We start from the raw sequence: 25,308 nt of genomic DNA, 5'->3' as shown, positions 1-25,308 counted from the left end.
AATGGCAACTATTGGCCTCATCACTTGTAACACTTGATGTTGACCTTGACCACCTGGTTGAGGTAGTGTTGTTAGGTTCCTCTGCAGTGAAACTGCTTTTCCTCCACCCTCTCTTCCTGTGTTCTGTGTAAGGAAGTAACTATCCGCAGTCCACACTTACAGAGAGGAAAGAAATGGACCACCTCCCTGGGGCAAAGTATCTATATAAACTGGAATTCTTCTGCATGGAAGATTTATCTAGTCACCTCACTTATTTATATATTCAATCCTCTATTTACAAGTATGAATCATGGATATTTATTTTATACTTTGATAAAATTACACAGCACTTTACTAATTTTGCTGCTCAAATCTTAGGAGCTTTGGCCAAAGGGAGCTGTTTCTATTGACTCCTTTGTCCTTTGACATACACGCATCATTGTGTATGCAGGGTGGGTTTGTGTGTGTTTGTTGTTAAGCTTCTGTTTTTGTTGTTGTTGGTGGTGGTTTTTTCTGGCATTCCAAGATGTTCCAGGCTCATCTTGCATATTTACTTCCTGCCCTACTCACTGAATGAGCTATTTCTCCAAATAGATCTAATTCCTTTGACTGGAAAATGATACTAAGAACCAAAATCTGTACCATAGCTATGCTAATTGCTTCTGCAATGTCATTGCTTCTGGGCTCTGTTAACTGGCAGAGTGAGGGTATGTATGTGTATTTCCTGTCATCCATATTCTTGCCAACAACTGGTTATTTATTTATTTATTTAAGTTTAGCCAAACCTTTACATATACCATTATTGTTTTAGTTTGCAATTTTCTTTTTTTTATTGTAATTTAGGTTTTTTTTCCAGCATAACAGTATTCTTTGATTTTGCACCACACCCAGTGCTCTATGCAATCCGTGCCCTGTATAATACCTACCACCTGGTTCCCCCAAACTCCCACTCCCCACCCCTTCAAAACCATCATATTGTTTTTCAGAGTCCATAGTCTCTCATGGTTCACCTCTCCTTCCAAATTCCCTCAACTCCCTTCTCCTCTCCATCTCCCCTTGTCCTCCATGCTATTTGCTATGCTCCACAAATAAGTGAAACCATATGATAATTGACTCTCTCTGCTTGACTTATTCCACTCAGCATAAGTTCTTCCAGTCCCGTCCATGTTGCTAAAAAAGTTGGGTATTCATCCTTTCTGATGGAGACATAATACTCCATAGTGTATATGAACCACATCTTCCTTATCCATTCGTCCGTTGAAGGGCATCTTGGTTCTTTCCATAGTTTGGCGACCATGGCCATTGCTGCTATAAACATTGGGGTACAGATGGCCCTTCTTTTCACGACATCTGTATCTTTGGGTAAATACCCAGAAGTGCAATGGCAGGGTCATAGGGAAGCTCTATTTTTAATTTCTTGAGGAATCTCCACACTGTTCTCCAAGGAGGCTGCACCAACTTGCATTCCCACCAACAGTGTAAGAGGGTTCCCCTTTCTCCACGTCCCCTCCAACACATGTTGTTTCCTGTCTTGCTAATTTTGGCCATTCTAACTGGTGTAAGGTGGTATCCCAATGTGGTTCTAATTTGAATCTCCCTGATGGCTAGTGATGATGAACATTTTTTCATGTGTCTGATAGCCATTTGTATGTCTTCATTGGAGAAGTGTTTGTTCATAGCTTCTGACCATTTTTTTTAGATGATTGATTTGTGTGTGTTGAGTTTAAGGAGTTCATTATAGATCCTAGATATCAACCTTTTGTCTCTACTGTCATTTGCAAATATCTTCTCCCATTCTGTGAGTTGCCTCTTTGTTTTCTTGACTGTTTCCTTTGCTCTTCAGAAGCTTTTGATCTTGATGAAGTCCCAAAAGTTCATTTTCGCTTTTGTTTCCCTTGCCTTTGGAGACATATCTTGAAAGAAGTTGCTGTGGCTGATATCGAAGAGATTACTGCCTACGTTCTCCTCTAGGATTCTGATGGATTCCTGTCTCACGTTGAGGTCTTTTATCCATTTTGAGTTTATCTTTGTGTACAGTCTAAGAGAATGGTCGAGATTCTCTTAAAGAATCTCTTAAAGAATCTCTCAGCACATTAAAAGATTAATGTGCTGTTGGAACCTGTTGGCTAGGATCTTGTTGAGAATCTTAGCATCCATATTCATCAGTTATATTGGTCTGAAATTCTCCTTTTTGGTGGGGTCTTTGCCTGGTTTGGGGATCAGGGTAATGCTGGCTTCATAGAAAGAGTCTGGAAGTTTTCCTTCTGCTTCAATTTTTTGAAACCTATTCAGGAGAATAGGTGTTATTTCTTCTTTGAAAGTTTGGTAGAATTCCCCAGGAAATCTATCAGGTCTTGGGCTCTTGTTTTTTGGGAAGTTTTTGATCACTGCTTCAATCTTGTTACTAGATATCGGGCTACTCAGGTTGTCAATTTCTTCCTGGTTCAGTTTGGGGAGTTTATAGCTTTCCAGGAATGCATCCATTATCTAGGTTGCTTAGCTTATTGGCATATTACTGTTGATAATAACTTCTGATGATTGTTTCTACTTCCTTGGTGTTAGTTGTGATCTCTCCCTTTTCATTCATAATGTTATTAATTTGGGCTTTCTCTCTTTTCTTTTGGATTAGTGTGGCCAATGGTTTATCAATCTTATTGATTCTTTCAAAAAACCAACTTCTAGTTTCATTGATACATTCTACTGTATCTCTGGTTTCTACCTCATTGATCTCTGCTCTAATCTTGATTATTTCCCTTCTTATGTGTGGAGTTGGTTTGATTTGTTGATTCTCCAATTCTTTAAGGTGTAGAGACAGCTGGTGTTCTGGATATTTCAAATTTTTTGAGGGAGGCTTGGATGGCTATGTATTTCCTTCTTAGAACCACCTTTGCTGTATCGCATAGGCTTTGGACCAAACTGTCTTCATTCTCATTGGTTTCCATGAATTGTTTAAGTTCTTCTTTGATCTCCTGGTTGATCCAAGCATTCTTAAGCAAAGTGCTCTTTAGCTTCCAGGTGTTTGAGTTCCTTCCAAACTTTTCCTTGTGATTGAGCTCCAGTTTCAAAGCATTGTGATCTGAGAATATGCAGGGAATAATCTCAGTCTTTTGGTATCAGTTGAGTCCTGATTTGTGACCCAGTATGTGGTCTACTCTTGAGAAGGTTCCATGTACACTTGAGAAGAATGAATATTCTGTTGTTTTAGGGTGTAATATTCTGTATATATCTATGAGGTCCATCTGGTCCAATGTGTCATTCAATGCTCTTGTTTCTTTATCGATTTTCTGCTTCTATGATCTATTTCTGAGAGAAGCATGTTAAGATCTCCTATTGTTAATGTATTCATATCAATATGACTCTTTATCTTGATTAACAGATTTCTTATGTAATTGGCTGCTCCCATATTGAGGGCATAGATATTTACAATTGTTAGATCATCTTGGTGGATAGTCCCTTTAAGAATTATGTAGTGTCCTTCTTTTCTCTGACTACAGTCTTTAGTTTAAAATCTAATTTATCTGATATGAGAATCGCTACCCTGGCCTTCTTTTGAAGACCATTGGCATGAAAGATGCTTCTCCATCCCTTCACTTTCAGTCTGGGTGTATCTTTAGGTTCAAAATGGGTCTCTTGTAGACAACATATGGATGGGTCCTGTCGTTTTATCCAATCGGCAACCCTGTGTTGTTTTATGGGCGCATTTAGGCCATTCACATTGAGAGTGATTATTGAGAGATACGTTTTTTTTTTTAATTTTTTATTTTTTATAAACATATATTTTTATCCCCAGGGGTACCGGTTGTGAATCACCAGGTTTACACACTTCACAGCACTCACCAAAGCACATACCCTCCCCAATGTCCATAATCCGTTTTTATTGACATCGTGTTACCTTTGAATTATTTCTTTCTGTAGATTGTCTCTATATTTCTGTTCAATGCTATTCTTAGGATTTTTTCTCTTTTATAGAACTCCCTTAATATTTTCTGCAGTGTCGGCTTGGTGGTTGCATAGTCTTTTAAGCCTTGCCGGTCTTGGAAACTTTTTACCTCAGTCTTGCTGGATAAAGTATTCTTGGCTGCATGTTCTTCTCATTTAGTGCCCTGAATATAACTTGTCAGCCCTGTCTGGCTTTCCAGGTCTCTGTGGGCAGGTCTGACATTATTCTGATGGGCTTTCCTCTGTAAGTAAGGAGCCTCTTTGTCCTAGTGGCTTTCAAGAGATCGTATCTACAATTATGATTCCTCAATTTGACCATCAGGTGCCTTGATTTTTTTTGGAATGTATAATCTTGGGTGGAGACCATTAAGCCTCTAGTACATGAACGCTGGTTCCATTCGTGAGATTGGGAAAATTTTCATGAAGAATTTGTTCTACTATATCTTCTAGACATCTTTCTTTCTCCTCCCCTTCAGGGATTCCAATAATTGTGACATTGGAACATTTCATGGCATCATTTATTTCCCTGATTCTGTTTTCGTGGCTTCTAAGCTGTTTGTTCCAGGCTTCCTCCTGATCCTTTCTCTCTATCTATTTGTCCTCCAGATCACTAATTCTATCTTCTGTCTCAGTTACCCTAGCTTTGAGAGAGTTTAGGTTAGATTGGAACTTATTGAGAGCATTGTGAACCTCATCCCTGGTGGCTTTCAGTTCTGCCCTAACATTGTGAACATCATCCCTGGTCGCTTTCAGTCCTGCCCTAATCAATTCTGTTTGGTCATCCATGGCTTTCTCCAACCTAGCTATTGCCTGGATAATTGTTTGTCTGAATTCTCTTTCCAACATATTGTCTATGATGATAGCCATTAGCTCTGTTGCAGAAGGACCATCCTCTCTATTTTTCTTCTGTTGGGCATTCCTCCTCCTAGTCTTTTTGGTGAGAGATGACTGAATAGATGTAGTTGTAGTATCAGCCATGGTGCAGTCAAGGTTCACCCTGGAACACTACTGAGCAATCAGGATTCCCCACCCAAACAAGAGAAAAAAGAAAAGAAAAAGAAAAAAGAGAGAGAGACAGGGAAAAAAAGGGAAGATAAAAGAGAAGGTTCAGCCCAAATAGGCTCCAAGGTAAGATTTATGAAGTATACAAACAAAAACAGACAAACAAAAAGACTGATATAAGTATATGACAAGAGAAAAATATATATATATATAAAAGCAAATAAAGGAAGAACCTCATCAAAAAGAACCCCAAGTATAAGAATCAGGACAAACACAAAAACACAGAAACACTTGTGGAAGAAAAAGATGGGAGAGTGGTTATAAATTCTCAGTGTGGGCAAGGAAGGTCGTTTTGATTCTTCCTGGATGTATCTTGGTATCTTTGTTAAAGGATTCAACTTTCCTAAGATAAAGGGGGATTAAAAATTGTTTTACCTATAGGGGTAGCATTGATTGGGGAAAGGGGATTACATTGAAGTTTAACTGTATATGAATATTAGAAAATAAAACTAAAAAAGGAATAAACTAAAGTAAACTAAAATTTAAAAAAATTAAAAAATAGAAATGCAAAAGAAAAACACAGGTATTTGTATCAAAAAGTTGAGGTTAGAAGGTTATTAGGGAATTTGATGTACTGGAAATTTCACTGTGACGGTAAATAGGTTAAAAAAATTATCTATATAAAAAAAATGAACCAGAATACTGGGAACAAGTTAAAAATAAAAGTTGTCCTATGAAGTAGTGGTGGTTGTTCTCTTGTAGTCTTTTTTTTTTTTTTTTTCCTTTCCTGGTTGGTTTTCTGGGGGAGGGGCCTGCCACGTGGGTTTTCAGTCAATGATGTTCCCTGAGTTAAGTCCTCCCGCCCCCTTCAAGGGGGTGGGCTATGAGGAAACCGGTTTTTTCAGGCTTTTGTTCTCTGGAGGTTTTTATGTTTGTTCACTTTTTTTTCTCTCGCCTTGACCACTTTTGATGGTTTTTGTAGGTTCAGAGGAAAGCAAACTGCACCCTGACTTCCCTCTCAGAGAGAAGCCTCAGTCTGGTCCCCTGCAGGTGCTGCAGAGCCAATATGAATTCCCCCTTGGCCACTGGCAGAGCAGGTTCTGAATCTCGGTCCCTGGGGATGCAGGATCTTCTGTTTGTACCCCAAACCACGGCAGTGGTGGCTGTCTGGGCAGCTCCAGACTGCCAGAGAGGTTCCAAGCAGCGATCGCACACTGAGATTTTTCCCGCTTGCCTGGGCTGGGAGTGGCTGGTCTTTCCATGTCTAAGAGCACAGGGCTTATGTGCACCCAGGTGAGGGTTTGGGGCATGCGCGCATCTCAGGCTCTGATAGAATGGCGCAGGTCTAAGAGCGCCGGGCCTGGGCCTTCACACACCTCTCTGAGGGGAGGATGATGGGCTGCGCATCTCAGGCTCTGTTAGCATGGCTCAGCATTCTGCCATCTGGCGAGGCTCCCAGTCCCTCACAGGAGCCGGACCCCACCTGTTTTCGGTGCACTGGTGGCTCAGGGACCAAGACCTGGCTTCTCCATCGCACTCTCTCTGGCTCACACCAGGGAGGCTGTCCTGGGTCCGGGGACTTAAGCCCTTTGCCTTAGCTACCCCAATTCCCACAATTACCCCCCGCAATCCTTTGCTCTTTTTGAGTGCTTTCAACCAGTCTCCAAGTTAATGCTGGTCCCCAGATGCAGGGCACTCTTGTATTAGGGGTATTACTTTCCAATATTTTACCTCTGGTGGCTCCCTCCGCCTTTTTTTTATCTTCCGATATCAGTCCGACATTCCCACTCTGCTTTACCTGTCCACTGGCGTCTTCTGCCCCTGTAGAGATCCAGACGTGTATAATTCTGATCTCAGGCTGATTTCATGGGTGATTGGAGTTCTTTGGTAGGTAATCAGCTCACTTTAGGGTACAGATTGAAATGGCGCCTCCTCCTACTTCCCCGCCATCTTGTCTCCTCTACTCAGTTATTTATTTTTTATCTTTATTATTGTTTTAAAATTCGATGATGGTTGTGTCACAACTGCATACCATTTCTAAAATTTATCAAATAATACTCTTAAATAGATCTTACTGCATATACAATATACATTATATCTCAATAAAGCTGTAAAATTTTTTAACTGTTTTTTTTCCAGCTTTTTCCTGTTCTCTCAGCTGCCTTATTTAAACTCCTCAATCTCATTAATTTCACTCTCAAAAATTTGCCATGGGACATCATCAAAATGGCTGAATAAGACATCCCTTGCTCAATGACAATTTCACATCCATTCACAGACTAGAGGGCCTTCAGATCCAGGTAAGAGATTGTAAAACCCTGGTGCAGTCTACAACCTAGGAGAACTGCTTTGAGAAAGCAGTCTTGTGCCAAGGAAGTTTACTCACTGACTGTGATCCCAGCTGCAGACCCAGAAGCAGTTTCACCTCTGAGGACTTGATACAGCTTTATTTAGCTTTAGTTATGTTACCAGCACCATACACCCAAAGGACCCAGGAGTTGTCACAATCACCTGCACATCAGTATATAAGCACACAAACCTCTGCCCTGCTATGGTCCCGGAAGTTGTCCATGAAAAGTCTCCAGCTCCTCTAAGCTGTGTTCCAGAGGCTTCTATAAATAAGCTCACTAGACTTGGTATGACTATAGATCCTGAGAGGACCCTATAACAGTTCCAGCCCACACCCTTGTACTCCGTGAGCATTTTTATTGGCTGAGGCTCCCAAAAGGAGACACTCTTGTCTACACCTCCAGAGGTCCTGAAAGGGCCCTAAATTCCTCCTGCATTCTTCTAGTCACAGTCTTCCAGAAGTCCTGAGAGTCCAGAGTTACAATTGGAGAAACTCCTGTCTACACCCCTGGAGATGCTAATATGCCCTATACTTGGCTTTGATCTCCCAGTCATAATTCAGAAGCAGTTCTGTTGGCACAGGGACAAGATAGGAGATGCTCACAGCTGAGCATCAGAGCCCTCAGAGATCTTAAAGGGACCTTCCTTAGCTTCAACCCTCATAGTTCAATCTATAAGCAGAATTGCTGGCCCAGGGAAGCAGCAGGAGACATTGTGTCTGTATCACCCTGAAATTGCAAAAGAGCCCTTTCTAGCTACGGTCTGTGAACAGTAGTGGTAGCACAGGGTCCCAGCTGAAGATCTTTCCATCTGCACTTCCAGAGATACTGAAAGACTCTATACTCAACTCTAGTCTCCTCAACCATGGTCACAGATAGTCCAGTCTTCCCAGAAACTGGCAGGAGACATGCCTACCCATGCTTCTAGAGCCAAATCTGCATATCTCAGTCTTGGCTGTAGAACAGATAACAAGTCCTGTGGTTCAGTCATTTCCAGCCCCTCTCAGCCATGGCCCAAGACCCACCCAGGAACCTATGCAGTGCCCTGGCAGGAGCCCTCCTCGAGTGTAGTGGGATCTAAGCATGTCTGCATAGCTGTTAATGGGCCTAATGTCTGAGGACCCAATTGTAGACCTTGAAACAGTTAGCTGTCTCAGTGCCACTCCTCCAAACAAGGTACGGAAGAAAGTCCCATCCACCCCATACCATACAGGATCAACAACTTCCTGAAAGCCTGGTAGAAAGACTGCCAATCATGGTCCTCACTGCAGGCTCCGCAACAGCTTCATAGCTGATTACAAACCAGCACAACTCGTTTGTAATCAGCTTTTTTGTGGTTAATCCTATTGACATGGGGAACAAATGAGGAAAAAAATCTTTACCTGTCAACATAGTCGGTAATGACTTGGAAGAAGTGTTTGCTCCCTCAAATCAACAGACACTAATGTATGGCTATATGGATCATGAAGTATCATGCAGACATAACAGCAACAAAACGCTAATTAACCCAGTAATCAACTCCAAAGAAACAGAGCTCTATAGTTTTCCTGACAAGGCATTCAAAATAATTATCTAAAAGAAACACAAAGAAATTCAACAGAATAGGTAACTAAATGAAATGAAGAAACAATGTACAAAATCAGAAGTTTAACAGGAAGATAGAAACAATAGGGCCACCTGGGTGGCTCATTCACTTAAGTGTCTGCTTAGTCTCAGGTCATGATCTCAAGGTCCTGGGTTTGAGCCCTGGAACAGGCTCTCCACTCAGTGTGGAGTCTGCTTGTTCCTCTCCCTCTGGTCTCTTCCACAGTCATGTCCTCACTCTCTCTCTAAAATAAATTAATAATTTTTTTTTTAAATAATGTCCATGTCAAACCATAATAGACTCTTAATGTCACAAAACAAACGAAGGGTGGTTGGGGGAGGGGGATAGAGAGAGGGTGGTGAGGTTATGGACACTGCAGAGGGTATGTGCTATGGTGAGTGCTGTAAAGTGTGTAAAACTGATGGTTCACAGACCTGTACCCTTGGGGCTAATAATACAATATATGTTTATTAAAAAATTTTAAAAATCATAATAAATAAAAAAACAAACAAACCAAAAAATAATGTCCATGAAAAATAAGCAAGCAAATCTTGGAGTTGAAGAATACAATGACAGAAATGAAAAATTCAATAAAGAATTTTAACAACAGAGTTACTCATTCAGAAGAAAGAATCAACATAATTAGAGACAGATTATATGGACTAAGCCAGTTAAAGGAACAAAAAGGAAAAAAAAAAGAATGAAAAAGTGTGGAAAAAGTCCATGTTAATTATACAATATCATGAAATAAATGAAAACTTGTTTCACTAGTATTCAGGAAGATGAAGAAAAAGAGAGGGCCTGAAAGCTTATTTAAAGAAATAGTAGCTGAAAACTTCCAAATCTTGGGAGATATGGATAGCAAGGGACAAGAAACTGAAAGGACCCTAAGCATGATCAACCCAAGATCTGAGACACAATATAAACAAAGGATCAAAATAACAGACAATAAGAGAATGTTGAAAGTAGTAAGAGCAAAATGACTTGTGATCTACCAAAGAACCCCCATAGGCTATATGCAAATTTCTCGGCAGAAAATTTATACACCAGGAGGAGGTATAATGATATAGTCAAAGACTGAGAGAAAAAGATCCTGCCAACTAAGAATGCCATACCTGGTAAAATTATGCTTCAGAACTGAAGGAGAAATAAAGACATTCTCAGACAAACAAAAACTAAGGGATTTCATCACCACTAGATCCCCTTACAAGAAGAGTTAAAGGGAGTTGTTCAGGAGAAGATGAAAGGACACTAAGCAACAACATGCAAACATATAGAAGTATAAAACTGACCTACAAAGGTAAATATGTAGCCAAATTTTGACTGTCCTAAGGTATAATGGCAATATGTAAACCATTTTTATCTCTAGTAGAAAAGTGAGAAAATAATAATATTTAAAATATCTATAGACACAATAATTTCTTAAAGGATACACTATAGACAAGCCGAAAGGGGCACTTATCATATGGTTTCACTTTTTTGTGGAGCATAAGGAATAACATGGAGGACAATAGAAGAAGGAAAGGAAAAGTAAATTGGGGGAAAGCAGAGGGTGAGATGAACCATGAGAGACCCTGGACCCTGAGAAACAAAATGAGGGTTTTGGAGGGGAGAGGGGATATGGGGTTAAGTGAGCCTGGTGGTGGGTATTAAGGAGGGCACATATTGCATGGAGCACTGGGTGTGGTACATAAACAATAAATCTTGGAACACTGAAAAAATAAAATTTAAAAATTGGATGCACTATAGAAATAGATGCAAAATGTGACAATAACATAAAACGTGAGAACAGAACCCAAGGTATACTCTCATATGCATTTGAAGGGAATTTTTATCATTTAAAATAGACTGTTAGATCTATAAAATGTTTTACTTAATCCTCATGGTAACAACAACAAAAAACCTACAGTAGATACACATCAAAGATAAAAAGAAAACAAAGCATATGACTATAAAAAGATAAATCACATAGGAAGACAGCAAGGGAGGAAGAAAGGGTCAAAGGCACTAAAAAAATGAGAAAGCATTAACAAAATGACAATAGTAAGTCATTACTTACCCATAATTACTTTAAATGTAAATGGACTAAATTTTACAATTAAAAGACAGAGTGGCTGAATGAATAAAAAGAAAAACACAAAACAAGATCCAAAAATACGCTACCTATAAGAAATTCATTTTACCTTTAAAAGCACACTTAGAGTAATCATAAGAATGATAACCAAATGACTACAGTGATATCAGATAGAACAGAATTTCTGTCAACATCAATAAGAGAAGGCAAAGAAGTCATATATAATGATAAATGCGTCAATTCATAGTTGTAAACATATCCACCCAACATTGGAGCACATGAATATATAATACAAATATTAACAGAAATTAAGAAACAGACAGCCATTATAAAATAGAAGGGAACTTCAATACTTCACATTCAGCACAGGATAGATCATCCAGACCAATAATCAATTAGTAAATAGCAGAACTGAATAACACGATAGAGAAAATGAATGTAAGCACTTTATTCAGGACATTCTATTTCATAACACCAGAATATACCTACTTCTCAAGCCACATGGAACATTCTGTAGGATAGATCATAAGTCGGGCCACAAAGTAAGCCTTAGCAATTTTATGAATATTGGAATAATTATAAAAAATAGCAGAATCATATTGAGTATCTTTTCCAACCACAATGATAAGCTGAAAATTAGTAACAATAATAAAACTGGAAAATCCACAAATATTTGGAAATTAAGCAACACACTACTGAAGTCAAAGCAGAAATGAAAGTGAAATCAGAAAGCTTCTTTTGACAACAAAAACACAACATGTTAAAACATACAAGATCATGCAAAAATGATTCTTAAGTGGAAGTTTAGAGCGATCAATGTGAACTAAAAAGGAATATTTCAAATAAATTACCTCATATTAAATCTCAAAGAATTAGAAAAAGAAGAAAAATTAAAATTAAAAATTAAACCCAAAGTTTAATTGAACTAAAAAGGAATATTTCAAATAAACTATCTCATATTAAATCTCAAAGAATTAGAAAAAGAAGAAAAATGAAAATTAAAAATTAAACCCAAAGTTAGGAAAAGGAAGGAAATAGTAAGGATTAGAGCAGAAATAAAAGACACCAGAAATACAATAGAAAAGACCAATAAAAAATAAGTTTGTTTTTTGAATGATAAACAAACAAACAAAAAATCTTTAGCTCTATTAACCAAGAAAAGGAAAAAGGACTTAAATAAAGTTTTAAATGAAAGAGGGGACAGTATGACTGACACTACGAATACATAAAGGATTATAAGAAGCTATGAGGAACAACCAAATGGAAGAAAATTGGATAACATAAACCAATGCATAAATTTCTAGAAACATACCATCTACCAAGCCTGAACCATTAAGAAACAGAAAACATGAACAGATCAATAACATAGTAAGAAAATTGAATTAGTAATCAAAAACCTCCCAACAAAGAAAAGCTCAAGAATAGGTGGTTTCACTGGGGAAGTCTACCAAACATTTAATGAAGAGTTAATGCCATTCCTAAAACTCTTCCAAAAAAAGAAAGAAATGTGTTCAAACTCAAGTTTTTTAAAGCCAGCATTACCTTGACACCAAAATCAGATAAGAACACTAGAAGAAAACAAAAGTACAAGACGATATCCCTGATAAATACTTAAGCAAAATACACAGCAAAATTCCAGCAAACTGAATTCAACAGGATCCATTAAAAGGATCAAATACACCATGATCCAGTGGGCTTTCTCCCTTGGATCCAAGTATGGTTCAACATCCACAAATCAGTAAGTGTGATATGCCACATTAATAGAATGAAAGATAAAGATCATATGATCATTCAATAGATGCAGAAAAAGCATTTGACAAAATTCAACATCCTTTCATGACAATAGCTCTCAACACTTTGAATTAGAAGTATTGTGTCTCGGGGCACCTGGGTGGCTCAGTGGGTTAAAGCCTCTGCTTTCGGCTCGGGTCATGATCTCAGGGTCCTGGGATGGAGCCCCACATTGGGCTCTCTGCTCAGCAGGGAGCCTGCTTCCCCCCTCTCTCTCTGCCTGCCTCTCTGCCTACTTGTGATCTCTGTCTGTCAAATAAATAAATAAAATATAAAAAAAAAAGAAGAAGTATTGTGTCTCAACATAATAAAGGCCATATACGACAGGCACACAGTTAATATCTTATGCAACAGTGAAAAGCTGAAATTTACGCTCAAAAATCAGGAAGAACACAAAGGTGCCACCCTAATCACTTCTATTCAACACAGTACTAGAAATCCTTGCCATAGTAATTAGGTTAAAAGAATAACATAAATAAAAGTGATTCAAATAGGAAAGAAGGAGATAAAATTGTCCTTGTTTGCAGATAGCATAATCTTATATGTAGAAAACTCTAAGAATACCACCAAAACAGTTAGAAGTAATGAAAAAATTAAATAAAATTGCATGATAACACAAATCAACATATAAATATCAGTTGCATTTCTGTTTACTAATGACAAAATAGCTGAAAGAGAAAGAATATAATACCATTTATCAATATCATTGAACACCAACAAAATACTTGGAAATAAATTGAACCGAGGAGGTGAAAAATTTGCACACTGAAAACTATAAGACATTGATGAAAGAAACTGGAAAATATGCAGATAAGTAGAACAATAGCTCATGTTCATGGAATGGAAGAATTTAATATTGTTAATATGTCCATGCTACCCAAAGTCATATATAGATACAATTCAATTCTTATAAAAATTCCAGTGGCAATTTTCATAAAAAGAAAAAAATCCTAAAGTTTTTATGCAACCACAAAAGAATCCAAAAGCAAAAGTAATCTTGTGAAAGAAGAATAAAATTGGAAGCATCAGACTTCTTGATTATAAACTAAGAATCTATAGTAATTTAAACAGTATGGAACCGTGGTATAAAAATGGTTACATAAACAATGAAACAGAATTAAAAGCCAGATATAAAAACACACACAGTCAACTAATATTTGAAAAAGGAGTCAAGATCTTTTCAGCAAATAATGTTAGGGAAACTGGATATTCCCAGGCAAAAGACTAAAATTTAATCATTAGCTTAGACAACTCTCAAAAATTTGACTCCAAATGGATTAAAGACATAAAGACCTGAAACCATAAAACTCCTAGAAAAAACATAGAAAATGATTCTTGGTAGTGGCCTTGGCCAATGATATTTTGGATGTATTGACAAAAAGCCCAAACAACAAAAGCAGAAATAAACATTGCTTCAAACTAAAAAGCTCATCAAAAGAAATGATCAGCAAAATGAAAAAGGAAACCATGGAAAAAAGAAAAATATTTGCAAGCCATATATCTGAAAAAGAGTTAATATCCAAAATACATAAGGAACTCCTTTAACTTATTAGCAAAATACTACTAATAATAATCTGATTAGAAATCAGCAGAGGTCCTGAATAGACTTTTTTTTCCAAAGAAACCATACAAATGGCCAACAAGCCTGTGGAAAGTTGCTCACCATTATTCATCATCTGGGAAAAGCAAATCAAAACAATTAAATATCACCTCACACCTATCAGAACGATTATTTTCAGGGGACAAGAAAGAAGCATTGGTGAGGATGTGAAGAAAAGGATACTTGGTGCACTATTTGTGAGATTGTAAATTGGTATAGCTGCTGTGGAAAACAGTATAAAATTTTCTCAAAACATTAAAAAATAGAACTACCATCTGATCCAGCAGCAATCCCTATCTGGGTATATATCCAAAGAAAATGAACTGACTATTTTGGAAATGTACCTTCATCCCCATATTTATTGCAGCATTACTCACAATAGCTAAGACATGAAAACAACCTAAGTGTTCATCAACAAATGAAGAAAATGTGTGTGTGGGTATGTATATGTAAACATATACACATAAATATGCACAGACACATAGATATATACATAAAATGAAATATTCAGTCATAATAAAGGAGAAAATCCTGCTATTTTTGGCAACATAGATGGAACTTGAGGGCATTATGCTAAGTGAAATATTCAGACAGGGAAAGACAAATCCTGTTTCTCACTAATACGTAGAACCTAAAAAAGTGCACAATAGTTCCTTCTTCTCTACATCCTTAGAAATACTTTTTATTTCTTGTTCTTTTGATCTTTATGTTAATATTTAAAAATTTGTTAATTTTAGGAGGAGTTATTTACTTTTCTGCTAATAAAAGACAAGCACTCTAAATTTGCTGCTTCAAAAGTCATTAACATTTTTATTTTGTCCTTTGATATAACTGTCATATTTAAGTAGAAAGCAATTGTTTTCCAAAAGGAAATCATGCAATGCAGACAGAATTTTGAAAACGTATTTGGGATGTTCCCATATATCTTGATAGGATTTTCTAGGTAAAAATTATATGAGTAACATATTAAATTTTTTCAGATTTGGATTTTTTTTAAAAGCTCAGAAACAGATTTTATCACCTACATTAAAAAATGATCTTCCAAAGTTCATTGAAATTTGATATATATTTATTTATTTATTATTTATTTATTTTTTTAATTATGTAATGCTGGTCACCATACACTATGTCATTAATTTTTGATGTAGTGTTCCAAGATTCACTCTCTATGTAAAACACCCAGTGCTCTATGCAATATGTACCTTCCCAAATACCCATCACCAGGCTCACCCACTCCCCCCCCCCATCAAAACCCTCAATTTGGTTCTCATAGTCTGCAGTCTCTCATGTTTCATCTCCCCCACTGATTTACCCCGCTTCACTTTTCCTTTACTTCTTCTAAGGTCCTCCATTTTATTCCTTATGCTTCACAAGTAAGTGAACCCATATGATAACTGGCTTTCTCTGCTTGCCTTATTTCATTCAGCATAATCTCCTCTAGTCCCAACCATGTTGATACAAATGTTGGGTATTCATCCTTTCTGATGGTTGTGTAATATTCCATTGTATATATGGACCATTTGTCTCCTTTATCCTTTATCCCCTTTATCCATTCGTCTGTTGAAGGGCATCTTGGCTTGTTCCACAGTTTAGTGATTGCAGCCATTGCTGTTCTGAATATTGCAGTACAGATGGCCCTTCTTTTCACTACATTTGCATCTTTGGGGTAAATACCCAGTAGTGCAATTGCAGGGTCATAGGGGAGCTCTATTTTTAATTTCTTGAGGAATCTCCACACTTTTCCAAAGTGGCTGCACCAGTTTGCATTCACATTAACAGTGTAAGAGGGTTCCCCTTTCTCCACATCCTTTCCAACACATGTTGTTTCCTGTCTTGCTAATTTTGGCCATTCTAACTGGTGTAAGGTGGTATCTCAATGTGGTTTTAATTTGAATCTCCCTGATGGCTAGTGATGATGAACATTTTTTCATGTGTCTGATAGCCATTTGTATGTCTTCATTGGAGAAGTGTCTGTTCATATCTTCTGCCCATTTTTTTAGATGATTATCTGTTTTGTGTGTGTTGAGTTTGATGAGTTCTTTATAGATCCTGGATATCAACCTTTTGACTGTACTGTCACTTGCAAAGGAAACAGTCAAGAAAACAAAGAGGCAACCCACAGAATGGGAGAAGATATTTGTAAATGACAGTACAGACACTTCTTTTCTATTACAGCCTAAATTGTACACTGGTTAGCAATGTAAGTCCCTTTCTTTCTGCCCACTAGATGGTGAGCATCTTGTCAGGAGCCATATATAAAAACTAGGAAGATATCCCCACCATTTTCACGTCCTGTGCACACACTCTCCATTGTCTTTTCCAATATTCTGCATATTGAAAGTACCTGATAAAAGTGAAACAGAATGATAATGTCAGGAGTTAATGCAGCAGGATCTAGCTCAGTTTGTAGTCAGTTTCTCAGAAAGATGCATGACATAATTGGTGACTTAATATGCAGTCAAGACTTTTACCAATTAAGACACATATGAATCACACGTGATATGGAAGTGAATGCATTATAAAAACAGAGAAGTATCATGTACATCAGGAAAGGAAAGAATCAATTCTCTGTTACAAGGACCTAGGAAAGTCCCCATGGAGATCTGATTTGAGTTCAAGGATGAGTAGTACTGAGATGGAAGGAAAGAGAGAAGGAGTTTTAGATGAGGGAAACATTGAAAGTGAATTAGTTGAAGCAACTGCCCAGAAGGGCCTTGAAGGAAAGCACATGTCCAAGTGCCCTGATGTAAGAGGAAGAAAGGAAAGAGATAGATAAGACACAAGTTGACTGTGGAGCATCTGGAATACCAAAATAAGAAAAATGAATTTGGGGATGCCTGGGTGGCTCAGTCAGTTAAGTGTCTGCCTTCAGCATGCGTCATGATCCTGGAGCCCTGGAATCAAGCCCCAGAGCCACATGTCCAGCTCTCTGCTCAGCAGAGGATTGGCTTCTCTCTCTCCTTCTCCTTCTACCCCACACCTGCTCCTTCTTTCTCTCTCTTACTCTCTTTCAATAAATAAGTAAAATTTAAAAAAAAAAAAACCTAAAACAGATTTTAAGAAACCCTTAAAAAAAAGAAGAAAGTATTTGGTTTGAAACTAATTAAAGACCATTTCAAATTCCTGAGCAGTAGACTATCATTTTTTTACTTGTTCAACAAACATTTGTTAAGCACTACAAAGTATGAATGTCCAAGGTGTTAGGAATGAAAGAATGAATGTAACAGAGAAATCCTCTCCCTCTTATGTCTATAGCTAATGGTAACAGCAGGCAAAAAGTGATGGCTTGTAGACATGCTCTATGACATATAGTATTTTTATTAAATATACAGTATATTTATACGATTAGTGGAGTGAAGGGTGAAAACAGGGTAAGAAAGTAAAGGAGTTGGTGTAACTGAAAAGAACAGAGATTAACTCAGTAAATCATATATGTGGCTAAAGGTAAGAGCAAAGTTTCCATGAGGATTTTGCAATACATGGGAACAACTTCAGATCAGGGTGAAGGCGTTGATGAGACTAGCTAACACTACCACAACTTTTGTTCTCATTTCTAAATGCTAATCATCTTTCATAAACCCTATTATTCTCTCCAGTAACTTTCTAAACCTACCTGAGAGTCCCTTATGCTCATTTTACATTTTATGCACAGGATAAAGAACAGAATTCTAGAAATGATGTCAGTTACATAAGAATCAGCAAGATGATCATCAAATGACTTAATGACTTTAGCAAAGTTCATTTACTTTAAACTCGTGGTCGCACAGGTCATCTTTAATTTATATCACAGAGTTAAAATGTATTGGGAACTGAATCTCCCCATAGAAGTACACTGAGGTCATTGTAGGCAAGTCCCATAAGCATTTGATGGAAAGCTAATTTTGCATTAGCAGGAACATAATTATTGACACTGAACTATTAGTAGCCTTCCAGATTTTCATCCTTTTAATCCCAAATGTTTCTGAGACAAATACTTATATCCTGAAATAATATGAGACTTAACATCACACACAAACAAAAGCAATGTGATGTTATAAAAATTCTCAGAGCATTCAGGCAAAGAAAGTATTCAGATATATCTACCTAACTGCTAGCATCTGTAAGTATTGATTTATCTGAATTAGTTGGCATTTTTTAATTGTTCTCAGATTTCAAATTCTCACCTTCCTAGGTCTTCCCACAGCTGAAGGCTATGGCAAATTAGCATGAGATTTGAACTCAGTTCATGCTAACCTTTTCTGATTATAAGGTAGATCTTCAGAACATGCAGGTAAGAGTGCAGCTTAATTCTGTTACATAATTCAGGCAAGTACATTGACAGTTATTTCTAACATCGCTGAATAATGAAATGGCTTATCTTTAGTACTTTATTTTTTTTTTAAGATTTTATTTATTTATTTGACAGACAGAGATCACAAGTAGGCAGAGGGGCAGGTGGGAGCAGGATCCCCGCTGAGCAGAGAGCCCGATGTGGGGCTCGATCCCAGGACTCTGGGATCACGACCGGAGCCGAAGGCAGAGGCTTAACCCACTGAGCTACCCAGGCGCCCCTCTTTAGTACTTTAAAACAAGAAAGTGAAACATTCAGCCTGTGCTTTTATTTTGATGTTTTCAGTATGGAAAAATAAACCCATTTTGACCATAGAATTTACATAATTAGACACATTGGTCAAAATATCCTAATGGATTCCAAAGTAATAATACAAGAGAGCCTTTGAGGTAAAACAAAATTTGTTCTCAAAAATCATATTTATTTTAAGATTTTTTTAATTTATTCATTTGAGAGAGAGAAACAGAGAGATAGAGAGAGCTCAAGCAGAGGGACAGGCAGAGGGAGAGGAACAAGGAGAACTCCCACTGAGCTGGGAGCCAAGCATGGGGCTCAGTCCCAGGACCTGGAGAATCATGACCTGAACCAAAGGAAGATGCTTAAATATCTTAGCCATCCAGGCAACCCATCTCAAAAATCATATTAAGATTTAAGATTTTTCTCTAAGTGTTATAAAACTAAAATATACAGGCAAGCTTATTTTTATTAGCTTTCAAACTACTGTGATATACTTCAGAAAATATTACATAAGTTTCTTAGGAAGCAGGACAATATTAGCTGGGTCACTTCCGGTCAGAGAATGGCACATAACGTTTTTCATGATAAATTTCCATGAATTTCCTTTGTAGCATGTTCTTCAAAACTAGCAGTCTCAATTTGTGGAGACCAAAATGGTCACTAAGGATCAGTGATAGTCCACTGACAACAAGTTCACCTATCTCGGGTCTTTGAAGCTAGGACTGGGATCAGTATTTCTTTTCTCCCCATCTATAGCATTAAATAACTCCTACGAGGAATAAAAGTCATAGCTGAACTCAAATGTCTACAATTCTAATAAAGAAACTGTACATGCATTTTTTTTAAAAGCCATGAGTATTACACATGAACAACTCTATATTGTGTAGGGTATATAGGATATGCTTGAGGATGCAAGAAGTGAAAATCAATGTGGTCTGGAGCATTTAGTTAAAGCTTTCTTAAGGAGCATTATATGTATACTATGCTTTACATAAAGATGGGAGGATTTAGAAATCTGGGAAAAAATCAACAGGAATGATGAGATGTACAAAATCAGTTTTTATGGAAATGGATCTAGTACCGGGAAAAGGGATGAGATAGATGAAAATACATAGATATTTATATCCTTGAATATCTCAAGGAATTTTCTCTAAAGATTAAAGTCCTATTCTTAAACCTTTGTGATCTTCATACAATTCTTAAGGTATAAATTTAACATATCTGTTGTATGCCCTTTTCAAAGATTCAGGTCACTGGGAACGTATATGAAAAATTTTTGCTCAGTAAAAAAAAAAGAAATATATACATAAAAATTGATATTAAATTTATTTTAAGGATCTGTAATACCAAAAATGACACTGAAATTTTTTGTCAACCATGAACCAAATATAAGAATGCTAGATTTCTACACTATCCATACGTGAATTCATAAAGACAAACCTTTTCCTCTGTAAGCATTCTTCTTGGAATTACAAAAATATTCATGGGAATGCTGATTTTCAGAGTTCAGTTATAAAGCTGACATTTTAGGGGAATGGCTATCCCCTAGAGGTTTGTGTGCCTGTGTCCAGAGATACTAATAGGAGTTTGAAGAAGCTTCTCTCTTTGTTGTAAAAAGAAAAATTTGGAAGGAAAGTTTTGCACACTCTAAATTACAATCTTATGTTTATTCTTCTGATCCATGAGCATGGAATGCTACTCCAAATTTTTTTGTCTTCTTCAATTTCAGAACGAGTGTTCTGTCGTTCCTCAAGTACAGATCCTTTCCCCTTTTGTTAGGTTTATTCCCAGGTATCTTATGGTTCTTGGTGGTATAGTAAATGGAATAGATTCTCTAATTTCCCTTAATCTTATATCTCCAGATTTGCTATCTCAACAGAGAAAGTGGATATGACTGAGGATAATTACTCCTTGACCACTGAATTCATCCTCATAGGATTTACAGATCGCCCAGAGATGAGGAGCCTCCTGTTTGTGGTGTTTCTCACTATCTATGTGATCACTATGGTGGGGAATCTTGGTCTCATGGCATTGATTTTTATGGAGCGTCGTCTTCACACACCAATGTACATCTTTCTGGGCAACCTGGCTTTGATGGATTCCTGTTGTTCCTGTGCCATCACCCCCAAAATGTTAGAGAACTCCTTTTCTAAAGACAGAATGATTTCCCTTTATGAGTGCATGGCACAATTTTATTTTCTCTGCCTTGCTGAAACTGCAGATTGCTTTCTCCTGGCAGCAATGGCCTATGATCGCTATGTGGCCATATGTAGCCCTCTACAGTACCACACGATGATGTCAAAGAAACTCTGCATTCAGATGACCACAGGGGCCTATATAGCTGGAAATCTACATTCCGTGATTCAAATAGGCTTTCTCTTTAGGCTAACTTTCTGTGGGTCAAATCAAATTAATCACTTTTTTTGTGATGTTTTACCATTATATAGACTCTCTTGTGTTGACCCTTATATGAATGAATTGATGATATTTATCTTTGCAGGTTCAATTCAACTCTTCACCGTTGCTAGTGTCTTAATATCTTACTTCTACATTCTCTTCACTATTTTCAAAATGAAATCCAAAGAGGGAAGAAGCAAAGCCTTATCTACTTGTGCATCCCACTTTCTCGCTGTCTCAATATTCTATGGTTCTCTTATCTTTGTGTACATTAGGCCACATTCAGTTAAAGAAGAGGATAAAGATATACCTGGTGCTGTTTTTTATACCATAGTGATCCCTTTATTAAACCCTTTTATTTATAGTTTAAGAAATAAGGAAGTAATAAATGCTCTGAAAAAAATTATAAGGAATATTTTATAGCATTTTAAAAGAAATATCATCGTCTAATAGGAAAATTAAATTTGATTAAATGTTTTCAAAATCATGGAATATTGAGAAAGTAGAAAAGGACCACTTCATCCATAAAATATTGAATTAGTAATACATGTTAATATAGGAATCAAATAAACAAGTTTTGCAAGGAGAGATTCTGCTAGTATGTATTCCAAAATCATAGCTACTATCTCCCCTCAAGAATGAATTAAGTAATTATTATTGAGGTCACACACTGTGCCACAGAAAAATTAGCTAAACTATTAACTAATTGTTTCAAAGAGTAATGAGTTATAATTTTCAACAAAGACTAGTAATACAAGTCAGTATATGTAAAGATCACCTCCATTTAATATTGTTGACAAGTTTCTGGAATTCCAAAGCATAATTTTAAAAAGTTTGTTCCATTCCAGTTTCTCAAGAATTAATCCCTTCTTAAACAAGATCATCTGTCGGAAGTACACTGTATATATTTCATTCTTAATTTTCTTTGAGTTTATTCAAGGGACTATATTTGAATATCAATTTATATGAAGTATCTATTCTTAAATCAAGAATATTTTCATCATTAAAAGAGGAAATTTTGTTATGTATCTTTTACCACAATTAAAAAATATTAAAAACAAGAAAAGAATGCTAATCAAAAAGTATAATAAAGCAAAACTATGTCCATCTTTATTGTTAATCAACTTTACTCTCAGATTCTCTGAAATCGAGGATCTGTAAACTCATGATTTATCAAAATGTAGTTGAAATAGATGGAATTTATATGGAAATCCCTATTTCTTTCTCTCTAATATTACTTATTATGTTTGTTACTGAGAATTCCACCAACTTGTACTGATTCTAATGTAAATTACTGATACATTCACAGCATTGAGAAAAAGTTGGAGATGCTGTAAGTATAAATGAGGCACAAAAGTGGGAACATTCTAAATACCTAAATATAAATATAAATGTTTATTGATCAGTCACATACAGAAATATGAAGGAGTCTCTCATGGTTCATCACCCAAATGGCAAGATTTTATTCTTTCTGATGGCTAATATTGCATATATATATATATATATATATATATATACCATTTCTTCTTATTCATTCATCAGCTCATCTTGCCATTTGCAACATCACGGACAGAACTAGAGTGTATTAGGCTAAGCAAAATAAGTCATTCAGAGAAAGGCAAATATCATATGACTTCACACATATGTGGAATTTAAGAAACAAAACAGATGAACACAGGGGAAGGGAAGGAAAAATAAGATAAAAAAGAAAGGAAGGCAAACCATAAGATAATCTTATATAGAGAGGAATAACAGGCTTGCTAGAGGGGAGATGGGTGATGGGATGGGGTAAATGGGTGATGGGCACTGAGGGTTTTGAAGGGGTGGGGGGTGGGAAGTCAGGGTACCAGGTGGTGGGTATTATAGAGGGCATGGATTGCATGGAGCACTGGGTGTGGTGCAAAAATAATGAATACTGTTATGCTGAAAAAAAAAAAAAAAGAAAAATAAATGCAGAAATGTAGGCCCACTCTAGACCTACCAAATAGTAATTTGCATTTTTTCAAGATGCCACAGGAAGTTCATAATTTTGAACATAAATTTTACATTTTGTACATAATGTACATACAAATTTTACACAAATTTTGAGAATAACTGCTCTCATTACACTTTAAAAGAAGTTGTGGTTATCCTCACTTTGAAGCTTAGTGTCTTCATCAGCAAAATAGGTATAACCAATAACTATTTCCAAATATTGTTACAAAAATAAAATGTTTTGGAGGGGGTGATGAACCATGAGAGACTATGGACTCTGAAAAACAATCTGAGGGTTTTAAAGGGGCGGGGAATGTGAGGTTAGGGGAGCCTGGTGCTGGGTATTATGGAGGGCACGTATTGCATGGAGCACTGGGTGTGGTGCATAAACAATGAATTCTGTTACACTGAAAAGAAATTAAATAAAAAATATAAATAAAATGTTGTAAAGATTTAAAAAATAATAAATAAATAAATAAAATTTAAAAAAAAAAAAAGGAGGGCACTTGAGATGAGCACTGGGTATTATAAGGAACCAAAACGAAATATATTTTTCAATTTAGTCTGGAGCAAAAAACACACTCTGAGTGCTGTGGAGCAGGCTATCCCAAACAGTGCTTTTTTTTTTTTTTTTTTTTTTTTTTTATTTCCAGCATAACAGTATTCATTATTTTTGCACCACATCCCGTGCTCCATGCAATCTGTGTCCTCTATAATACCCACCACCTGGTACCCCAACCTCCCACCCCCCGTCCCTTCAAAATCCAAACAGTGCTTTAACGGCCATATGACCCAAATGACTTTTTAAGCAAATATCTCTATGCGTGCAAACTACAATCTTTGGCAAAAGTTTTCCACTGAACCCTCAGCCTCTAGCAAGGAATAATGTGATTTTGGAGTCATCAGAAAATATATTCATCGGAAACTAACAACTACAGTTACTTGAAGAGAAAATGGTTGGTCCATTGGAGTATTTTGGGAGAAACAGCTCTCATCACTAAAGGAAACCAAATATTTTAATACCCTAAAAGCCTTTCATATAATTGGCAACATCAAAGATACATTCTAGTAAGAATGGATCAGTTTGGCCAAGATCAGTCACAGGTCTTTGGGACTATCAATAGAACCTCTCAAACAACTGCCCACACTAATTTCTAAATAGTAAACTCTCTATTAATGCAAAGCACACTGCCTCAGTTACTAATGAATGTTACTAAATTAAGGAACATTATGTCATTTGGAAGCTTACAATCTTTCTCATGAATACAACACTGGTTAAAAACAGAAAATCCAAAGAGAGGATAGACTCCCAGATACATTTATGAGGTTACCACAACCTGGACATGAGAAAGGAAAATTGTAGGACAAGCTGACTCATAAACGTATACCTCCTCAGATTCTTCAAATTTGCAAACTGAATCTTGCATTTTATGAAAAATATAATATGACCAAACTGGTGTCTTCCAGGGATTTAAGGATGCTTTAGTGCTTGAAAATTGATCAGTATAATTGGTCTCATTAGTAGATTAAAAGAAAATAATATGGCAGTTTAAACAGATGCAAAAAAAAGGTGAACCATGAGAGACTATGGACTCTGAAAAACAATTTGAGGGGTTTGAAGTGACGGGGGGGTGGTAGGTTGGGGTACCAGGTGGTGGGTATTATAGAGGACACAGATTGCATGGAGCACTGGGTGTGGTGAAAAAATAATGAATACTGTTATGCTGAAAATGATTAAATAAATTTTTTTTAAAAGAGTTTGGTCAGATTAATCATCTTCTTTAAAAAAATTATTTATTTATTTTTAATTTCTTTTCAGTGTTTCAGAACTCATTGTTTATGTACCACACCCTGTGCTCCATGCAATACGTGCCCTCCATAATACCCACCAGGCTCACCCAACCTCCCACTACCCTCCCCTCCAAAACCATTAGTTTGTTTCTCAGAGTCCACAGTCTATCGTGGTTTCTCTCCCCCTCCAATTTCCCCCAACTCACTTCTCCTCTCCATCTCCCTATGTCCTCTGTGTTATTTCTTATGCCCCAGAAATAA

The 25,308-nt window shown here is 36.8% G+C and overlaps 1 protein-coding gene and 1 pseudogene across 1 annotated transcript; one reads left to right on the top strand and one right to left on the bottom strand.

Annotated features, from left to right (window-relative positions):
* Positions 1 to 18,545, bottom strand: part of LOC116595256 — a 94,519-nt pseudogene extending 75,974 nt beyond the window's left edge.
* A 2,230-nt stretch (positions 18,546 to 20,775) lies between these two features.
* Positions 20,776 to 21,705, top strand: LOC116567086 (olfactory receptor 5K1-like). Its single transcript, XM_032301934.1, has one exon. The coding sequence runs from the start codon at positions 20,776 to 20,778 to the stop codon at positions 21,703 to 21,705; it is 930 nt and encodes a 309-aa protein (XP_032157825.1).
* Positions 21,706 to 25,308: the final 3,603 nt, after the last annotated feature.

The sequence above is a fragment of the Mustela erminea genome, chromosome 1 (genome assembly GCF_009829155.1).
Source record: "Mustela erminea isolate mMusErm1 chromosome 1, mMusErm1.Pri, whole genome shotgun sequence".
Taxonomy (NCBI): Eukaryota; Metazoa; Chordata; class Mammalia; order Carnivora; family Mustelidae; genus Mustela; species Mustela erminea.
Note: the sequence above shows the minus strand (reverse complement) of the source record. Positions and strands in the feature narration are given on the sequence as shown.

What these genes read in the sequence shown, in the direction of transcription:
- LOC116567086 (XM_032301934.1), top strand. Translation starts at nt 20,776, where the DNA reads ATGACTGAGGATAATTACTCCTTGACCACTGAATTCATCCTCATAGGA.